At 40.6% G+C, this 21262-nt stretch overlaps 2 protein-coding genes and 1 non-coding gene across 7 annotated transcripts in view; all 3 read right to left on the bottom strand.

The window, feature by feature from the left end:
• Window positions 1-5897: 5897 nt before the first annotated feature.
• Window positions 5898-10279, bottom strand: LOC105561839. The gene is made up of 3 exons (XM_012012189.1): window positions 10147-10279; window positions 7767-8091; window positions 5898-7006 (listed from the first exon to the last, which is right to left on the bottom strand). Exons 1-3 carry the CDS (start codon window positions 10199-10201, stop codon window positions 6328-6330), a joined length of 1059 nt encoding a protein of 352 aa, XP_011867579.1. The 5' UTR covers window positions 10202-10279; the 3' UTR covers window positions 5898-6327.
• Window positions 8395-8470, bottom strand: Trnav-cac. Its single transcript is given in 2 exon segments — window positions 8395-8428; window positions 8435-8470. It is a non-coding gene; the product is annotated as a tRNA-Val (tRNA).
• A 2998-nt stretch (window positions 10280-13277) lies between the features above and the next one.
• LOC105561838 (steroid hormone receptor ERR1) overlaps window positions 13278-21262 on the bottom strand; it is a 35272-nt gene continuing 27287 nt past the window's right edge. For 2 of the 5 annotated variants that reach the window (XM_012012185.1, XM_012012183.1), the window contains exons 2-9: window positions 20051-20197; window positions 19445-19555; window positions 19216-19345; window positions 18765-18986; window positions 18565-18603; window positions 18181-18321; window positions 17893-18095; window positions 13278-17708 (exon numbers count right to left, since the gene is read on the bottom strand). In XM_012012185.1, coding sequence (XP_011867575.1) covers window positions 17370-17708; window positions 17893-18095; window positions 18181-18321; window positions 18565-18603; window positions 18765-18986; window positions 19216-19345; window positions 19445-19555; window positions 20051-20191 — 1326 coding nt within the window. In that variant the 5' untranslated portion in view covers window positions 20192-20197 and the 3' untranslated portion in view covers window positions 13278-17369. The remainder of the gene's footprint in view (window positions 17709-17892; window positions 18096-18180; window positions 18322-18564; window positions 18604-18764; window positions 18987-19215; window positions 19346-19444; window positions 19556-20050; window positions 20198-21262) is intronic. The other 3 variants (XM_012012184.1, XM_012012187.1, XM_012012188.1) reach the window with 3 other exon arrangements.

The raw sequence follows: 21262 nt of genomic DNA, 5'->3' as shown, positions 1-21262 counted from the left end.
AATTCTCGCTCCGCGTCGTCGCTGCAAGCAGTTTCACAAAACAAATTAGGACCTGAGCGGAGCAGCTGCCTTGTACTCTCAAGGGGATGCTGGAATGATTCTGCACTTTTGGCACCTTTTGCTCCTAGAACTATCAATTCGTGAAAACATTTGTGTAATATATTTATAAATTATGTGGCCCTTGTGTACAGACCGACAGTGTGCCACTATTCAGATTAAGTGAAAGAACAGCATAGTATCATTGGAATTAAGTTTAGGAGCTTAACAAAAATCTTGCCTATAACCTATTCGAGTGAATAGATTTTTTGTAAAGCTCCTAAACTTAATTCCAATGATACCAGGCTGTTCTTTCACTTAATCTGAATAGTGGGACACTGTCGGTCTGTACACAAAAGCTACATAATTTATATATTACACAAATGTTTTCACGAATTGATAGTTCTAGGAGCAAAAGGTGCCAAAAGTGCAGAATCACTCCAGCATCCCCTTAAGACACAAGACAGTTATTCTGCGTCACTTCAAGACAAAGACTTGAAACATGAAACATTGTCTTGAGAGTGCAAGACAGCCATTCTGCCGCGGGTCTGGACACCGAATAATCGCCGTTACGCGACAGTCCGCTTCCGGCGACGAGAAACAACGTGTCCGCGCGTCGCGATATAAAATTCATACCGGAGACGTTCTCCATCGCGCACCCGTTTTCGCCGAGCGACAACGCAGCTGCTTTCGGCGAACTTTCGAAAACCGGCGCTGTCGAAAATCGAAACAGTCGGAAGCCCCCAAGACCCGCGGGCCCCGTGGTCGCGTCCGCGGAATTGCGGAACGACGGGTGTCACGTGTACCCGGACGCGACGCTAATATTCGCCCGGGACCGACGCGGGGTCGAAACTTTTTCTACCCTTCCGGCAGCGCGCGACTGCCGGGCATGCAAACGAGACTCCCGGGTGTTCCGAATAGTTGAAGGTTACCAATGTAGAAGGCCCGGGGATCGAGAAGCGGTCGTAAAAAGGGATCGTATCGACACTCGTCCCGCTTTTACGCTAATTTTATGCAAAAATAACTTCGTGCTGATCAGGTGATCACGCTGGAACCGGCTTATCGGGTATCGTCTTCTCGAATTAAGTACGCGAGGTATCTTTACGGTCTCCAGAAGATGGACGGATCAAATTAACGACGTTTCGCGTCGATATCGCCTCGAAATTCTGGTATCGAACACGTCGCGAGGGATCTCCGCGAATCTCGTTTCCCGGGTGGCGTAACAGAACCGTAAAACACAGCGGAACAACTGAAATATTAACCCCCGCTTTTACCCCGGCGACAACAATCTCGTTGGTCTTTGTCGAACGCGATACGACTAATCGCGAGGCTAATTTCCATGCCGGAGTTGTAAAGAGACGGTCGCGAGCGAGGAAAATTGGGTGAAGCAAGGAAAATTACTATAATCAACCTTACGACGGCGTAACAATTACCTACACATCGCGATGCCTTTAAGACCCCGTATTTGTAGTCGTCATTTGAATCTCGTCTCGAGAGCGTCTCGCGACAGACCGAATGCTCGGGAGGGCAAGTGTTGTATCTCGAAACGATTCAACAGTCGCAATTTTTAATAGGGATTGAATGGGTAAACCTGAATATTCAACTGAGAAGCAAGATGATTATTCATTGAAGCCTGGCTCTACCTCGCTATTTCGTCCTAAAAGAATTTTTTTCTTATAATCGAGAGACAGAGCCGATGAATTTATTAATTTTTTGCGATTTTCCGCGTTACGTAAAGCTTTACGATCGTAGCTTGAAATCAAATAATAACGAATTTAACTGGTCATCATGTAGAATACATGTGACTCTCTAATTGTTGTTCATATTATGTTTTATCTCGTATTCATCATTGTCTTATTTATTTCCTTGCCCGTCAATTCAACTTGATCTCTCGTCTAATACAGTTCTCTTGTCACTTTTATTCATATTTAATAATCGACGATGCAATTTCAATGGACTTTGCACTCTTCTACCAATGAGTGCAATTGTTATTTTTTTACTAATATGTAAGTTTATTTATTCTTGACATTTTTTAAACCTTAATAAGGTGTAATCCTTCTCCTGCTTGTACACAGCTTCCTGTCATAATGGTATTGGCCAAACAATTAATATGTGATCTCTTATAATTTTGTAACCGGTATGAATTTCTGTGATTTGTTTTCGTTGTAATTATTTTATTAAGCAATCGTGCGGATCGTTGTAATTATTTTATTAAGGTCGTGCGGAGTTTTATATGATTTCAGATTACTTGACAAGGGTCCAAATCCAGGACCGAAACGTTATAACGTGTTTTGTTTTTTAAAATAAAAACATTGGCCAGTGTAGATCGTTAAAATGAGATATTATTGGTTTTTAACTACTGGCGATATTAAATTTATCTACGATTTAAAAAATTTGTCGTCAGTGTACAATTATACAATGTATAATATACAATTTATCAACTTGCACAAATCTTTTTAAACGTGTTTGTTGGCTACAAAATAAAATGATTCTAGACGCGGATAGCACATTGTAGATTAGGCTTTAATCAATGACATCCGGTAAAAGACAAACCACCTGCATAGATGAGGTTGCCCATTCATTTTTCAATGTAATAAAAAATATAATAAAAGGTGTGCGTAAAATTTTGAGAATGTCTCTCATATGAAAAATTATTCGCCAATATTGAACAGGTATAAAAGCTTATAATGCTATTTATACAGCGTGTTGAAACATAGAGTAAAATGTTTTAAGAAGATTTAGCATGCCCGGAAACAAGTCGAAATAACATATTTCGCCCCTTTTTCAACACCCTGTATTTACAGGAGACGTAAGTATAACATTGGCAATTAAAAAATGTATACGCACACAGTAAAACAAACGTAAAGAAACATTTAAGGGGTCATTCCACTTTAACGGCCCAAAAACTATGCTTATCTTTAACAATTTTTTCACAACCCTTAAGTTTTCAAGGAGAGAGCAGTGATTATTCCCGCTTTAGCCAAGCCAACTTTGAAATCCTTCTCTACAACAAAATCTGCTTCTGTCAAAAAACTTTGCATTAGGCATACATTAATAACTTATTTATCCGCTACGTGTGAAAATACAACGCTATCGGCTGCGAGCAGGCGCTTGCTTTGAAGCATTTCTCGATCTTCTTCTATCTTTATCGAAAGAAAGGAGAAGAGCGCCTTGAAGCATTTGTGGCGACAGTCTGACTGTATAACGATTATTAGTGAAACGATTATTCGGACGGACGACACGATAGACGCAGCTCTGCTCCTTTCGTTCGAGGGAAGAAAGAAAGAAAAAGCCCGCCGCCGCAAGGAGAATTTTTCCGAATACTGTAATATTTCCGATTCGACGACGTCGCGCGCATCCGCGCCAGCCGCTATTGAATTTATTATTATGCATTTATGTAGATTGAAATTAATATTAGGTTGGGGGAGGGGAGGGGGGACGCGCGAGCAAGCGGATCCTGGCGCGGCGGCGCGGTTCCGAACGATGATTCCGCGGAAATCCCGCGATTGAATTCGAGCTCATGATTAGTTTCTCGGCTTACTTTTCTCCACGCTCTCCGTGCCGTTTCACCGCGGTCCGGCGAAAGTTTCAAACTGGAAGTGCTCCCTTATCGCTCCTACGATTGATTTACATTTATTTAATAAAGTAACGCGGTCACTCGCTCGCGCCGCGCCGGGCGCGAGGCGCCCCCTCCGTTCTGCGCTTATTACGTCAATCCGTAGGAGTCGCCGTCAAATTAAATTTCAGATCGCCGAGGGAAAATGTTCTCTTATTGCGCTTCATTAGACGGACAAAAGCTTTGGGGCGTTCGCTCGTTTCCGATTTTATTTAAAGGGTCGAGCCGAGTCGTAACTCACATATAGCCGCGCGCGCGAATCTCGCGATACAATCGATGCGCCCGTAAACGGGACCGAGAATGTAATGCCCGCGATGCATCCCCGTCGCGTCGTATAAATCTCGATTTTTATAGGGTCGCGAATTCCTCGTGCATCTCCGCGGGCGCGCAACACGTGCGCGTGGCAGACGTGCCCGCGCGAAAAACACACCGGCGCGGCGTCGAAAATAGATATATCGAAACGTCGTAACGCGGATCATATACGTGCCGCCGCCGTCGATCGAACGTGCTCCGCGTCTCCTCTCGTGTAAACAATAGGTACGAAACAGAACGGCGAAATAAGCGGCACGCGACTCGCGATTGTGTGCCGGGTAAATCATACGCTTCGCGACCGAATCTCGTATCTCGCGCTACGATGTTACTCGTACTATTTATCGCACACCCGTACACCGAGGGAAAAACATGTAGTATTTGAAACTATAACAATTGCATAGTAAAATAATTATAGCCAGGAATATCTTTATAATATATTTTTATAGTAATTATTACTATAATATTAGCAACCATATACCCATACAGCACGCATGTCTAAAAGGCACCTTTAAGACGTCTTTAAGTCATCTTTTAAATATGTATGTCTAAAAGACGACTTAAAGACGTCTTAAAGATGGCTTTTAGACATGCGTGCTGCGTGGGATGGTATTAGTGTCGCCGTTTAACATATTATGTTGAATTAACACACAAGGCAATTAGACCGACGTGAAAGTTTGATAGGAAGCGAGACACGCTTTTCTCATATTTATCAGCCGACGAGACAGACGTCGAAAATCGACGAACCGTTTCGTACAAATGTTACAAGAATAGGAAGAAGATATATCGAAGTATCAATTTATGGAGATTCTGTACGAGACATTCGGCAAAAGTTGTTCGCCCGGCGAAGCCTGATAATAATCACGTGAAAAATGCACGACACGCAAGAATTTGACACGCAGTACATCTATTTCTTTCTTTATAACGTTTTTCCTCTCTTTGCTCTTCGTTACTGATTCGCAATCGAGGTATCGCTCTTATTAGATCGTATTTTCTAAAAGTGAGTAAAATTCAGAACATATAGTTATAACATAATATACATATAGAAGAGAGTCCCCCTAATATGAGATTCTCGGGGTTCCTGATAAATTAATAGACATCATCTGTTGGTTCCACTACGCTCTCGGTGAATTGTGAAATCTGTTTAGTGGAAAATTCGTTAGATCGTGCGCGATAATTGTTGCGAAAAAAGATTTGTAAAATTGGATGTTGAAAACGCGTTATCTCATAATAGGGGACTTTCTTCTATTTTTACTTATATTTGTGGTTTATCAGAATCGAGGAGAAAGGGCTCTGAGCCGTGACGAGATGTATGTGTCAATTTATAAAATAATTTATTGTTAAACTAGCTTTATGCTAGTTTATTTAATAAATTATTTTATAAATTTGACACATACATCTCGTCACGGCTCAGAGCCCTTTCTCCTCGATTCTGATTTATATCATACGAGCCTTTTGTCACATATTTGTGGTTTATGTATAATTTACGTATTTCTTATTAAATATGTATATAGAATATGGAAACACACGTTATACAGGGTGTTCCTGGAGGAAAGGTCAATATTCTAGGCGGTGATAGTATCGGCTTTTTAAGCAAAAATGTTGCAAAATTACTGACAAGAAAGAAATGCTACGTGCTATTTCTAATATTTATCGTTCAAGTGATACATTTCTGCAGATTATAATAAATTTTCAAAAATTTCACTGTTAACAAAAATTTTTCAATTCTTGTGTGAACGTGGCGTGAACATGGTTGCTCGTCTAACAATAAGTAACATCGTGACGTTCCTTTACGTTTTGAACATTTCTACAATGTTATCAGCACAACAGTCCACAGACGTGTAAGAGTAAATTCCCGCAGACGTTTATGAGTTTGGATGAAGGGTGAAGTGTACGGAAAAAAGTAAATACACGAGACATTCAAGTAGCTCTATCTCAGAAACAGTGGGGAATGGGACATATATCTGTATGAACACTTTTGCTTGAAATGACCGATAACTATCGCCTCTCAGAATATTGACCTTTCCTCCCGGTACACCCTGTATAATAGAATCATTTATCCTGAACTATAGCCAACAGAAAATTTCTTATACTCTTTAAGTTTGTGTGTGTTGTGTTTGTTCGTGTCTATAAAAGACTTATTTTCAACTTTTCACTATATACTTTGCAACAATAATCTCGAGCGTTTAAAAGTACACGGAGCTTATCGAAGAAGTCCGGGGAGAAGCACGACCATTTCGTGCGACATCGAAACGCCCCTAGTAGCACAGTGCACTGACCAAACATTGGTTAAACAATGGCCCAATGTTTGGTTGTATTTGGGCCACTGTGTGCCGATACACTGTGCTACTAGGGGCGGAAGACACTCACTTCGTGCCCTTTTCATTTTCGCCGACGCCGTAAAACCGTCTGAAGACTTCGTAAAGGTCCTTGTTTAATTTCATGCGTTTCTGCAACTTCCGCGGGCTTTTCCTCAGCCCGTTTGATCCCCGCGTTCGATAGGCCGGCGCTGCTATGCCAGAGAGAGTTAGCGGAGCCCTCGTGGCGAACGTCACGTGTTGCCAGGATTCGTTCGCGGGCGACGATAGTCTGATGAGGGTGCGATCTCCCCCGCGATCGTCGATCTCGTTGCCCTTTCGCGCCTTATCCCTCACGATCTCGAACACCTTGCTCTGTGCCCGCGCGACGTCCTTGAAAGAATGCTTCAAGCAATTACCCAGGATTTTCAACGCTGCCTTCTTCGCGCCGCCAGGATCGATCGACGACGTAACGTTCTGACGCGTCGCGGAGGGTGGAACGTCAGCGGCTGTTCCATTGGGACTCGGCAGGTTCCTCATCGTCGCGATTTCGATTATCGTCGCGCTCGATTTTATCCCCGGGCAGTCGTTCCGGGTGGCCAGTCGCGTTATATCGTTCGAGAACGAATCCGTACGCGAACAACGACGACTCGCATTGTTGCCCGGGGTTTCGGGTCCCGAGAAATTACTGCCGTTGCTTGGGCTCGTCTCGTCCGTGGTCGTCGTTGTTTCACCTACCAGAGATTTCCTGAAATTATCGCAGCGAGAGATTTCTATCGAATTCTGTTACATTATATTCTGAAATTTTTGGCGGAAGAGAGGTTCTCACGTGAAAAATACGCAAACGCGTTTACGATTTATTCGCAACTTTTCACTCGAGGTACCGAGAAGCTGTTAAACTTTTTACGTTGAGGATTAAAGAGAAGGAAAAAATTGCCGGCAAAATTGGATACGATTGAAGCGCCTTGCGTATATACGCCGTAAAACTTGCGTGGATTTAGACCGGCCGTAATGGCAGCGATTCGATAAATTCATCATCCCAGGGCTTCTCTTCTCGCTCCTCTTAGCTTAAATCCCAACTTAAACACAGACGCGAAACGTGTACTGGACCAAAGTTCGAGCGAGTTTGATTACAAGGGAACGTGTCTCCAACTGCACTTACCTTCGGCAAATAAGCTACTGCTGAATTGTTAAAGCTCATTTTCAAAGAATCATGCAATTCGCGCACTTAGAGTTTTCGCGAGCGACTCCCGTCACGTTTTGCAAATCAAATATTTAGCGAATGTATGCGCTATTTTAATATGTCGCCGGGATGCGTAATCGCCCGTGACGAGAGACGGGAATAATTGTTCGGAGTGACGCTATCCGATTATAGCGAATCTCGCGAGGACCAATTAAATTGAATTAACGAAACGAGGAGAGGCGATCGATCTCTCGAAGAATCAAAATTCATCTTCCTTGCTACCGAGGACCTGCGGAGAAGGGAAAGAAAATTCCGCTCGGCTTACTCTGCGGCCTGCGCCTCAGGACCCGTCGCTTGAATACGCTCCTCCATTTGGTAATAAGCGATTATTAATAGTCGCATCAACCGTACGAGCTTGAGCTTGACGATCGACCCGTCGGGTTGAGCCTCTCGCAGCAACAACAGTCTGGCCCAGTCCGACTTCAGCGCACCGAAAGGCAGATCGGAGACCGGACACTTGAATCCGGCGGTCATCATCTTCACCGTAGGCACGTCCGTGAGATTTAATTCGGACAAGTGATTCTCGATCTCGTCGACGTCGAACTCGATCAGTTCCGAGCAACGATCTCGAATACCACTCGCGCATTCTGCTGCAAAGAAGAAAAGATACGCTGAGGAAAACGTTCTTTTTTTTTTACCGAGATGAGAAATCCTCGTAAACGCGCGAAATCTCCTCGTCTTTTAAGTGGATCCCTCAGCCATCTTTTTTACCGACACAGTCAAATATAGTTTTTGCGCTTGCAATTCTTTTTATTGACTTTGTGCACAAAATAACACCAGGATAAGTTACGGACCGCACAGCAGAACATTTTCATACTTAGAACACTCAGTTCAGAATATTGGTGATTTTGTTGACCGTATCTGGCGATTAAAATTCTTATTGCGAAAAATATTACCCCAGCCGGGATTCGAACCCGGGACCTCCCTACAATCCGTGACGGGCGTCTTAGCCAGCTCGACCACCGGGGCTGTGGTAATATTATTCGCAATAACATGTATATTACTTAAGATGTTGTTCACGCGTCTATTTCGACTTTTCAGAACTGTGCGTCGATATGGTTGTCGATCGTACACCGAACTGTCGATACGCGATTTTTAAATTTTACTGTTTCCTTCTTCCCCTTGATCCCCTTCCCCCTGTAGAAGAACACCATGTTTTTTAGGTCAATGGTGTATAATCAACTAGAATATTCTTATCTCAGTTCGGAAGTCTAAACTATTATGTATTTAACTGTGTCGGCAAAAAAAAGATGGCCGAGGGATCCTTTTAAACGCGGAAATTAGTTCTTCGATCGCGTAACTTTATACGTAATCAAATTTTCGGGGAAATTGACAATGTTAACTCTTTGCGGTTCGAATTATTCCTCGTAAATGAGCGAAGATCAAATATTCTGCCCTCAATTTAGTTCGAAGCTCTCTTTACAGACAATTCGTGTCAAAATTTAAAATAGTATCCTATGTATAATTTTACGTACGTACATACTCTGCGATGCGATAAACAATTGAAAGATCAGAATATACAGGTGTGTTAAATGTACGTCAAAAGAGAACCACGACAATGCAAGATGTGACAAGTTATAAAAAGAACCGCGAGAGTTGAAAATCAAATACAAATCTGACGGGGATAATGGATCGTCCTAAGCGACCTTAATCGGCATAGGTTTAACACAAAACCAAGAATTTTTATTGCAGAACTCTGGAATATTTGAAATGGAGAGTGCAAAAATAAAGTTTCATCATTTATGATCGAATGCTTTAAGAACAGTGCAAAACCGAGTCCAGCTTGATGCGAGATCGCAAATGAATTAGTTGTCGGTTAATCTTCAGGCACTGGTGGTTTTTAGTTTCGCGATTCACTGCACAAATCCTGAAATAACGCTCTGACGACACGCTCGCGATAATTCGGCGTCCTCGAGGATCGACGAACGCTTTCCTTCTTTTCGGAGATCTCCGTCGGCGAATGTAAAATCCCAGGGAGAAGAGGCAAAGTCAGGATAGTGTCAATTTGATGTCACATTGACCCCGTCGTGGCCAAAATATGACGTACATAATTCGGTAAAATTGATATTATTTCAGTTTTCTGTTTTCGTAATTGGAACATTTGTGATTTTTTTGTTAAAAAAATGCACCGGGTAAAAGTTTCGCGTTAAATATTTAACACACTCGTATGTTAACTTAAAATATCGCTGTTGTATTAATTAAACTCAAGTGTTAAATCAATTAAATTACTAAAACAAATAAAAAAAGTGTAAAAATATCACAAAGCGTTCCCATTTTTTTAAATTTTACACAATAGATATGTATGTTCCGTATTATCAGCGACAGAATTTATCTGTTAAAATTTACAGCAAAAGGATATTGATTTTATTCCACAACATAAAAGTCCGAATTATTACAGTTGTAAAATATAAAAACAACTTTTTTCCAGTTAATTTTATCACTGAAAATACATCGATTTTGCACAAAATTTATTTTAAATCACTTTGACGCTCGCACTTATTTCGCGCTGAAAAACATTAACATAGTATTAATGTCACCATTTAACATATCCACATTATGTTGAATTAATCCAAAAATTTACCGCGGACCGTTTGGAACATGTGATATCTGTTAATGCAATACGAATTTTGCACCTGTGTACTTACCGTTGAGAATTATCGTCGCGTACAGGAGAAGTAAAACGTACACTCTCCGTGGCATCTCGCTTCTCGAACTGTAATATCCGCGCGGACAAGCGACGGACCGTCGTTTCGTTAGAATCGGCACATTTTCACGTACTTAACTGGCATCGGCGAGCCACGGCCACAACGGCACGTGAAATACAAGGCGATTCTCGTCTCTTGTAAAACGAGAACCGCGCCCGGTCCCTCCGCGCGGTTGTTCTATCGCCGCGATAACGTCCAGGAAAGTGTTTTCGACCGCTGTTACACGGCGGCTTATTGGAGACTCTCCCCAATCCCTCACCGGAAATGAAACGTTGAATCACGCGTGATCGGCACATTAGCGGCATTAAATGTGCGCACCTTGTTGAAAACTGAGATGAGAATTTCTTCAAAATTCTCGATAAATATCTCGGCATACAACTGCGTCCGCAAAGTTAAAGAAATCACGTTGAAACGAAATCCGAGATCCCGCGTTGAATAAAACGCCTAACATTGTGTAGCTTCACCCGGAACACACGAACACAAGATAAGTATACAAGAATGACCTATGGAATATTTCAAATATTCTTAAAATGTTCATAGGAGTGTCTTGTGCTATCTGGGATATTAATAGTTATTTTCTATACGTTTTAAACCTCCACAGATCGCATCAGGCACAGATTGCATTCGCGCATAAACGCCTTTATCGACACTTGACAATTCAAATGCAGATTATTTTTATTGCAACAAAGTAACTGCAAAGTAACAAGCGATACGTTACTTTTTGAGTAACTGTAACTGTGACGCGTTACTTTTCAGAATTGGTAACTTGTAACTGCAACTAGTTACATTTTTAGCGAAAAAAACTGTAACTGTAACTAGATACCTTCATTTAAGTAACTTTCCCGACCTTGCATTTATATTATTGAGTGAAAAATTACAATATATTGATACATGTTATGTAACTCTTATTGGTGTCTATTGGACGCCTGTCGCCAGACATCTGAAAAAATCCTCGGGTGAATTCTGTTATAATTTCTATGAATGATATTCATAGTCAGGTCTTATATTTAAGATCGTAGTAAGATCATCTTTAGATACTCCGTAGCCAGTAAAATGTTATATACAGCGTCTTAAGATAAACTTAAGACGGTCTTAAACGTAAGATCTGACTATGAATACCGGCTTATCTGTAATAAAATATAAAAAGAAGCATATTTCGGAGTTATGAGAAAGGAAAAGCTATATTAGTCTTATATGCGAATGGTTCTCGAAAGGCCCAGCCACCGAGAACATCTTCCAAAGAAACCTGCTCTGACATGCCGTTCGGAATCGACGTTAATTATAAGTAGATATTTGTCTACATTAATAAAAAGGCATTGCAGACATATGTAGAATGAATTATCGCTCCCTGATAAGGACCGGTGTTCCTAGTCTTATACTTATCTTAGTGTGTTGTAAGCAAATCAATCACAATCAGAAACACACCCACATACACAGAGGCGTATTATTACAATAATAACACAAAGCCCTCTGTGATTGTATTTTAAGACATTACTCAAGATGATCTTGAAATAAAAACGGTCTATGAAGACCGGTCGAGTAGTCGCAGATTAAAGAAAAAGAAGTGAACGATCGTAAGGAAACAATAAACGAAGACACAATTACCGAGGTAGTTCCATACAGCGTGTCGTTTGTTGATTTATTTTCTGCATCTCGTTGTAGATATCGTCACATTTTAATTAACATACATACTCGTTCCCTCTCTTTCTCTTTCTCTCTCTCTCATACGAACCATTCTAATCGCTCGCGTTGCGTAATTTCGCGACGCTACCACTCGTAGTTGCGTCGACAACGTCGATGCTACTATTATCTCTTCGGCCTCACTCTTTTTTTTATAGATACACACCGAACTATACAGCTCTCTTTCTCTCTTTCTCTCTCTCTCTCTCTCTCTCTCTCTCTCTCTCTCTCTCATTTTCTCAATATGCGCACATATAAAAATTATGTATAGAACCTACATTACAAAGTAACTACGTACATATTTATAATCATCGTAGAAGCAGTATCTCTCTTCTTACGCGAATCACATCGACGGACTTGAGACAGAAAGAGCGACGACTCGCGGGACAACGAGGAGATTGAAAAAAAATAGAAGTTCAACAATTTCGCATTTTGATTTCTATATTACAATAATTAAAGGACCCGAGGAGAGATGCGAATATCCGAATTTGCACTTACGAAACAGTTCGCTTTTCACAAATGTGAAAAAAAGAATCGCACCTCGTCATACATCTCGTGAATATTTTCATCCGTGAACTATTTGTAATAAATATACCCTCGGTGTAGACGCGTTCTCGTATCGCAAAATCAAACGAAAAAAGGGCAAGATCTCCGCCGCCGAAGGAACTTACTTAACCACGGATTATTAGCGCTATACGATCGTCCTACCCTTGTCCTCGGGAAAGAAGAGAGTCACGTCGCACATCACATTTTTCCCTTGCGAGAGGATCTTCTCGAGCCAAGGCCTTCCACGATGAATTACACGTAGTTCTAATCATCCTCTAATACGAGATCTCAAGGAAATAACAAGTCACCGTTCGAGACGAGGGAGTCAATTCTGTATCTTACAAGTAAAAATGTTAAAAACAAGCGGCTTTGTCTCTTTCTAGGAAAACGGTTAAAGCTACTCGCTTTTAGCATTTTCACTGTAGTGTAAGATACAGAATTGACTCCCACGGTGTACGAGGCGCTTTTCCAAAACAGGATGGAAGGCCCTTCGAAACCGAGCAGCGAAACGCGAGTTTTGTAAAATCGTACCGCCGAAAAATAAAAACCTATAATCGTCTCGCCATACAATGCCCCGTAATAATTATACCTTCGTCGACAATTCCATCCCAAGCGGAACAAGAAGTCACGACGATGTCGAAAGGATCATTAAAATGGCATCGTGACGACTGTCAAAAATATCATATTTTGACCGCGACAGAAAATCGATCGAGTTGTGATTTCGAAATGGAGAAATGCTGTTTGACGTGGTTCGCGATAATCTCAACTTGGATTATCTCCGACACTCATAACTGTACGTCAGGACTTAATGGTGATAATAATAGATAGTAACGGATACAAAATGACACTTTTTAACAAAACTGATACTATTACAATAAGAATATAATTTGTACGATACAGCACGGTATTCAGTATTTCGTTAGATTTGTATCCTTAAGCTTTTATTTTGTGTTTTGCGAATAGAAAATCAGAATTTTCAATGCTTCAAATGTTTTCACACATTCGTAAAATATAATTTCTGCGAGATTTTAATCATTTCGCGTGCACGAGAGATTTGCGTTTTCTCGGCGAAAGTCATTGAAGAGTCCAATCAAAGTACAGTCGCAAAAAGTCAAGTTGTGTTTCATTAAAAACGTTAAACTTTCGAGAAATGTTTCCCAACTTTCTGGAGAGGTTTGCTTTTTGATGTCATCTTTACTTTTGCGTGAGTTTTCGCTCTGCTTGGGATCCCCCCCGTCCACGTTTGCCTCTCTTTCATCTCCGCGATAAATGTCCGCCGTCTCCACAATCTTCCCCTGTGTTACGCAACGTATCGCATTTTTGTCACAACGCTCTATTCTTTCCCCTCGTGTAAATCTATCGTTTTACATACTACTCTTACAATGTTTTGACAGAGATATACTCGCACGCTTAACTATTTCAGTGTGCCTACGTTTGTATCGTGTTTGCTTGCTTGCAACCCTGAGACTACGATTCTACCGCCACGGCGAATCGCGGTGATTACATATGTACAAAGGAAAATGCTCGAAAAAGTATGAAACTTCATAATCCGGCAGCGCATACAAAAAAATACCTGACGCTTTTCGTTCTTCTTTTTTTTTCTCTTTCTTTCTCTTCGTATCTCTTTTCGATGAAGCGAAAATATCTTAAAACCTTCCTACGTCCATCGCGCCGGCACGATTGGAGGGTCTCGGGGTAACTTTGCGACACCAAATATAGCAGGAGTTACACAATTGTTAGTGATTGATTGGAGAAGAAGCGGGATGATGGTTTGGAATCTGACATAAAGAACGGAAGGAAAAGGAGAAATCGGGACAAAATTGGGCGGCACAATGCGAAGGGAAACGCCTTACGAAAATTATCCTAATTTGTCTCAAGTTGAAGAAGTTGGGTCAATGCGGAGACTTTAAGAGACACATCTGTGGATCGACGGATGTTTCAACATCACCGCAGTTTCCTCAGCGCGCGCGTTCAACAACGAAAGGGGGGGGGGGGGAAGATAGAAGGAAACATTAATTCTACGGATTGATTCCAGCGACAGCGGAATCCGTAACGCGAATATCACAGTTAAACGGGAAAGCTCGTTGGCCTCGACGAAAATAAAAACGAAGAAAAACGTCGGCATCGCGGGAGGAATAGCCTTTTTTATAATCTTACCGAATTCGAAATGTTGACGTACACACATGACGCGGCGCGCAATACAAATTTTCTGCGAAGTAAAACTTCAGATGTTTCTGCAATTTTTTTACGGAAACTTTCCATCTACTAACTTTTCTCATACAGCACAGAGTATTGCAGCAACGTTCCAGCTATGTTGCTGCAATATTGTTGGAACGTTATGTGCTATTCGAATTGTGTTTTTAGACGAAAAAGGGAAAACAGACCGAAGGACTTTTCCGAAGAAATATTTTACGTAACGTTTTCGAGACTATCCAGAAAACGGCAGCGACAATCATTTTTGGATATTAATTCCCGTACACAAAACGTTCCATCAATCTTACGGCAACAAGACTGCAGGAACATTAAAGAATTTTTTCAGTGCGACATTGCGGTGCATAACATGTTTGTAATAATAACGCAACGCTGCTACAAATATATAATAAATCTCTGTGATATATAATTTACAAACATAATTTACAATGGGTTTTTTTAGACGTATTAGTATTTTCTGTAATAAAAATTCCGGGTAGTATTAAATAACTTTCTCAAAACAATTTTTAAGAAAACAAAATAATTAGCTAAAAAATCAAATAGGGCGCGACTGTCCAGACAGAGCACGAAAAAAAATTGTTATCCGCTTCTTTTTTATTACGTTAATCAATCAAGAAAGCGACAGATAATTAGATAAGCGTGAGGAAGAGTAGCGAGTGCGAGATCGAGCCGCAAATTGTTTTCCACAGATTTAAATGCAGAAAGAATAAAGAGAGAAAAACTCAAGTAGCTTACGAGCAAAATATAAGGACAATCAAGGGAGAGCAAAGGGACGACATTATCTGGTTATTGAGAAGGAAGATAAACTGCGCGTCCTGACTTTATTGCACTCTAGACCCATGACGATAGTCACGCGATGTAACGAGATCCACACACGGCTTTTACCATTTCTGTCTTGAGGAAATAATTTTATAATTAGAAAAATACGTACGTATTACCTTTTTTGCCACCTAAATTTTAATACCATGTATATAAGAATAAGCAAAAATATAACGGGCAAAAAAGAGAACTGAATTTGAATGCTAACCCTCGTTTTATACAAGTAATTCCAAAAAAATTCAAATAACCCTCCAAACGACTGGAGAGATTATGAGCGAATTTGATAAAAACCGCCGTAGACTCACGACCAATCGTCGTCAAATGAAGCTCCATGAAACTTACTCTCTTTCTATATATGACTCTCGTTCTCTCCTTAAAAAATTTCCCATTGTGAAAGGCATGTGTAACGTTATGATCGCGCATAGGCGCGTCAATGATATTATGCTTGGTGATTCTTCATAACAACGATAATTAGTGATAATAACTAGATAATAAAGATCCCTGAATATAATAATGGTAATAATAATAATATTAATTGCATATCAATGTAATAATAATGATCGTAATAATGTGATTGTAAAAATAATATTAATAATTATATATATTAGCAATGATATATTTTCCTGCTCTTTCTCTTGTGTGGCACACGTAAATAACATAACGCGGTCATTTTGATAACCGGGTAAACACTTCTACCGTCAAAGAAAGCATGATAATTTAGCCATCAGCCTTGCTAATGATCTTTAAAATATATCTCCAATACAAAATCTGAATTAGAGATAGAGTAGAAGCAGCGTGTCTCCGATCAAGGAACAATTCAGTCATTCTAACCGCTATCTTTTGTCCATTCGTCTCTTCGCACCCATTTTAACTTGATCTCGTTTATATTGTACAAAGATGTATTCTAGAATAATGTACAAAGACGTATCTCTACATCACTATATAACTATGGATGTTCAATACAGCTATCACAAATATAATCGATTAATATTATTCGATTTCTCCTCACATTTAAGCTATTTATAATTACAAGTGCTAATGTAAAAGAGACAATATATAAGTATATATATATATATAATTATGTATATATCTCACGTTGAGAACGCACGGGAGGTGATTCCAAGTGCTTCTCAGAATACACAACGAATAAAACAAAAAGAAAATAAAAAAAAATTATTAAGAGAATAGAGAAAATGCCGTTCGATAACAGTAATTTTGATTGCTGATTCTTAACCAACGATATCATGACTACGACGTTAAACACCCACAGTTATTACATCTTATCTAACTACTATTATTCAGTGTTGCGATCGTGATGATCAAGCGGAAACACTTTATTTGGTAATAAAGCCGTCGATTGGCTTCCACATACGCCTATCCTAAAATGAGTACTTTGAAAGTCTTCTCGCGTCTTGTACTGTTATGTTTCAACATAAAAGTTACACTTTTCCTTCTTCTCCCGTTCCTCTTTTTATTCCTTTTCTCTTTCTTTCTTTCTTTTTTTCTGTACCTGTAAATGGGGTACTCGAAAAGGAAAGTTTGGATACTTCAAACAAAGACTACACATGTCTGTGATCGCCGGAGATACTGTCCGAATTTTCACTTTCAACGTCCTCTTCGCACGCAACAAGAAAGAAAAAAAAAAGACCAAAAACCCACAAGTTTATTAGAAAATAAAAAAAGGATCGCAGAAGGACCGAGAAACTCCGTTTTTTCCCGCGCACTATCACTCACTGGTATCTTCGACAGCGCAATGGCACATCGAAAAGAAAACCGTGTCCGAAATAACGATGTACAATAATACATAATCACGTTTGGTGGCGAGCATCGTCAATTTACAATAAAGAACGGCATGATCCTGGCGACGAGCGGTCGAGTTACCAAATTTGCAACAACCACATTGTATCTCATCGAGCGCAAACGTTCTCCAGCATCTCCTCGAAGAGCTTGTTCATCGGTACTTTGCCTGTTTTATATATACCGGACCAGAAACGTCTGACGATCCCATCGGCCTGTCTGAGACTGGGCAACACTAGCAGCATGTTTTGCGTGGCGCGGAGTGCTTGGCCCGGTCTCACCGCTGCCACACAATCCGACAGGGAATTTAAGATCGAATCTCGAAAACGATAGAGCGCCTGGGGCTCGTCAGATTTAGCGTCACTGTTTGCTAGTATCAGCGCTTTCAGCACGTAATATTCTTCCCGCGTTAAACCCAGTCGCTGGATCCTCTCGACGATTTGTATACACTGTTTAGACAAGAAACAATACGATAAGAAGCTGCGCATTGGCGAATTGTAAATATATAAATACAACAAAACTAAATTTTCTTGAATATGAATCTAATAGAGTAAACATTAATTTTTCCATTTAATGACAGCTAAAAAGTACTAAGATATACAATTGTAGGAGAACTTTTAAAAAATCACTTACGTGTGTATAGAGCTCTGTACAATGGCATTCGCGCGCGAGTCTTTCGTCCAATGTAAAATCTTGCGCAAACCTCAATCTGCCAGTATTAGGCGTACTTCTCCACGCTAGGGTGAAGGTTAATATCTCGGCCCAAGTACTCTGCAGAAGCCGCATTTGATCGTTCAGCGCTAAACTACCGAACCCCGGGATCTGCTTGGCCCAACCTGCAGAGAAACGGATTAAGTGTTGAACAACAAGCGAAGAAAAATTTCAAACGTAATTATTAGCGTACACGCGGTCGATAATTACCGATTATGCCGACTAATTCTCGGTCGTACAGATCTGACAATTGCCCGAGGACTCTCTGATCGGTCTCCAGTGTGTTCGGAGTATTGGACACCTGAAGCATGTCTGGTTCGCAGGCCGCCAAAGCTTCAACCATCTTGTTATCTGCAAAAGATGAGACACGATGTATCTCTTTATTTAAATTGTCCCAGGTGAACGTGAAAGTACCATTCAATTAGTAAACGCCGACAATGAAAGTTTAACGCTATAAATGAACATTTACAAATATTAAAGAAACAATGAGAGATGTGATAAATAAATAAATTATGAAACCAAAAGAAAAACTGAAAGACCAATAAAGAATAACCTACATGTACAGAAATACATGGCGATGATTCAATAGCTTACTTATCGTTTCGGTAGGAGCTGCCGTAGACGCTACGTTAGCTTGAAACATTGAATAATGGAAAATGAAGTTAAAGATGTAGATGGTCTTTCAAAAGTGGGAGAATCTTTATCTCTTTGTAGATATCTCTTTCCTCATTATACGATAGAGTGATATGAGATATGAGTATGACGCGAAGTTATATTAGGGATAAGGCAAATACCCTCTAGCGTAGCATTCTTGACCGGCGTATAAGGATCCGTGGATCTTCTGTACTTTTGTCGACCGCCTCGAACACGATCCAATCTCACGCCTTCCTTCAGCATTCCTTGCCGCAGACATTTCTGAAATCTACACGCCTGGCAGGCCTTACGTCTTCGTTTGTTTATCTCGCACTCGCCGTTCGCCGGGCAAGTGTACTCGATGTTCCCTGTAAAATTACCAGCTATTTTATCGTAATATACGCGGCCTCCTGTCCCAGATAGCACCAACTAGTCTTCAAACCTGTGATTACAAAAGGCCACATGCATCCAAATATAAATGTCCGAAACGTACCGTGTGTATGTGTGCACATATGCAAATACCATGCGATCGAAAATGCACATTAACGTAGTCCTTGGTGCTATCTGGACGAATTATTGCAGTCTATTTCGGAAATCGATAAGCCCGCTTACCTTGTATAGTTCTCTTGAAGAAAGCCTTGCACGCTTCGCATGAGGCCACTCCGTAATGAAAACCGCTCGCAACATCACCGCAGACAAGACAAAGCCTCCTGGGTATCATATCTTCTTCCTTAACGCCGTCCTGTAGAAACGACAATTCTTCATAGTAGTACAAATATAAATCATTCCTAATATAAACTCTCTGCCTACGGAGAAATGTTATCAGGACGCGATCACGCACCTCTGGAGTTCCCAATGGCTGCGTCGTCGAGGAACAGTGATGCATCTCTGGACTCTCGGGACTACCATTGCTACCGCCGTAATCCGTGATGTCCAACTTCGTGCATATTGACTAAAAAAAAAGTATTGTTAATATAATATGAAGAAATATATGAAGACATAGACATAAAGACATGATAATTACAATATAATGCAATGTAAAGAATTACGCTAAACTGACGAAAGAAAACGCACATGAAGAAATGTGATAAAAGAAGACACACATTGTGAAATGTGTGAAGAAATATGCGAAGAAATTGTTGAAGGAATAATTAACACAACACAACGTACTTAACAGCACGGTAACCATAACGAGTAAAAAGCTAAGAAAGTTTTGCGATTTTTAAAGAAACGTCTACTTTGTGTAACGTTTCTTTACGATAAAAAGAAATATTGGCGGCGAAGATTTTGACAAAAAAATATTCTTGAAAACCACGAGACATAAGTGTAGTTTCCTTATGCAATGGTCGAACAATTATTATTGTATCACAGCGCAGTTAATATTAGCGCGATAATAGCAGGACAGCTATGTTCGTTACGAGAAGTCGAGAAACTCCCCGAACAATACCTCTTGATGCTGAAGAGTCGTGGTTGGCGAGCACACTTGATAATTTTGCGTGGGCGTTGTTGGGTTATCGATTTCCTGCTTGATGTTAGGCATCGTCCTGTTATTCCCGATCATGCTTTCTGTAGTAGCATCAGACATCATACAGACCTGTCAAGGCGAGAAGAAGGAACACGTATAGTCGCCGAGGTAACACATTGCGCGCGATCGTAGAAACAGCGGATTCTAAGCGCGAGAGGTTTATACGCGAGAGGATCACCCGTCGTCTCCTCTCTACAGTCAGGGCTGCACTTTTTTATTTTTTGCGACCGCTATATTTAAGCGCGACTAACGCCTCGGGCATTTTTAGAATTGACTTCGGAGACCTCGCGGTATCGCCGCCCAATAGTCCCAGCGATCAGCGGGGCTCTCCTCTCCTCTATCGCGGACCATCCTCGCGGATCCTACATTGCGCGCTCGGATAGCAGCACAGTGCTACTAGCTCAACATTTGTCTACATTGGTTGTGTTGGAGTACATTGACCGATATCTCTCGATGCAAAGCCAATAACGCCCACGAAACAAATGCAAATGTTGCATAACAATAATTATATTGGTGTTGATCAAGGATTGCCCAATGTAATGCGAATATTGATACAATATTAGACCAATAATGAATAGACATATTGACCAAACAAGAGGAGGAATCCACCTTACGACACTGGACCAATGTTGAGAATATTATTGTAGGTTTACATTATTTCCCAATATCGCGCCAATATACTGTGCATTTACTCACGTATGCAAAGTTTGCAAGGGCATCAGCTGATATTTTCCAATGTAAAGCCAGTACTGGTCGTGAAACAAATGCAAATGTTGCGCGACAATAATTATACAACAATATTTATATTGAATTTATACTGAAGTACATTGACCAAAATTTCCCAATGTAATGTGAATATTGATGCAATATTGGATCAATATTGCTGAATGACATATTGGCTAATTAAGAGAAGGCGTCTTGGACATTGGACCAATGTGGAGAATATTAGATTTACATAGCTTCCCAACATTGCGTCAATTGGACGACATTGGACCAATGTTAAGAATATTAGATTTACATCATTTCCCAATATTGTGTCAACATGTTGCTACTAGAAGAAACGCAAAAGCTGAGAACCGCTATCGTTGCGAACCGCGTGTAAGTACCTACTATCTTGCACGAGCACGGGATACG

Source organism: Vollenhovia emeryi, unplaced genomic scaffold, assembly GCF_000949405.1.
Source record: "Vollenhovia emeryi isolate VEMERY1.0 unplaced genomic scaffold, V.emery_V1.0 DF939199.1, whole genome shotgun sequence".
NCBI lineage: Eukaryota > Metazoa > Arthropoda > Insecta > Hymenoptera > Formicidae > Vollenhovia > Vollenhovia emeryi.
Note: the sequence above shows the minus strand (reverse complement) of the source record. Positions and strands in the feature narration are given on the sequence as shown.

Coding starts and splice junctions, on each gene's coding strand:
- LOC105561839 (XM_012012189.1), bottom strand. CDS start 10,201: ATGCCACGGAGAGTGTACGTTTTACTTCTCCTGTACGCGACGATAATT. Junction 8,092..10,146: donor CGCGACGATAATTCTCAACG/GTAAGTACACAG, acceptor TCTTCTTTGCAG/CAGAATGCGCGAGTGGTATT. Junction 7,007..7,766: donor CCTGAGGCGCAGGCCGCAGA/GTAAGCCGAGCG, acceptor CGATAATTTCAG/GAAATCTCTGGTAGGTGAAA.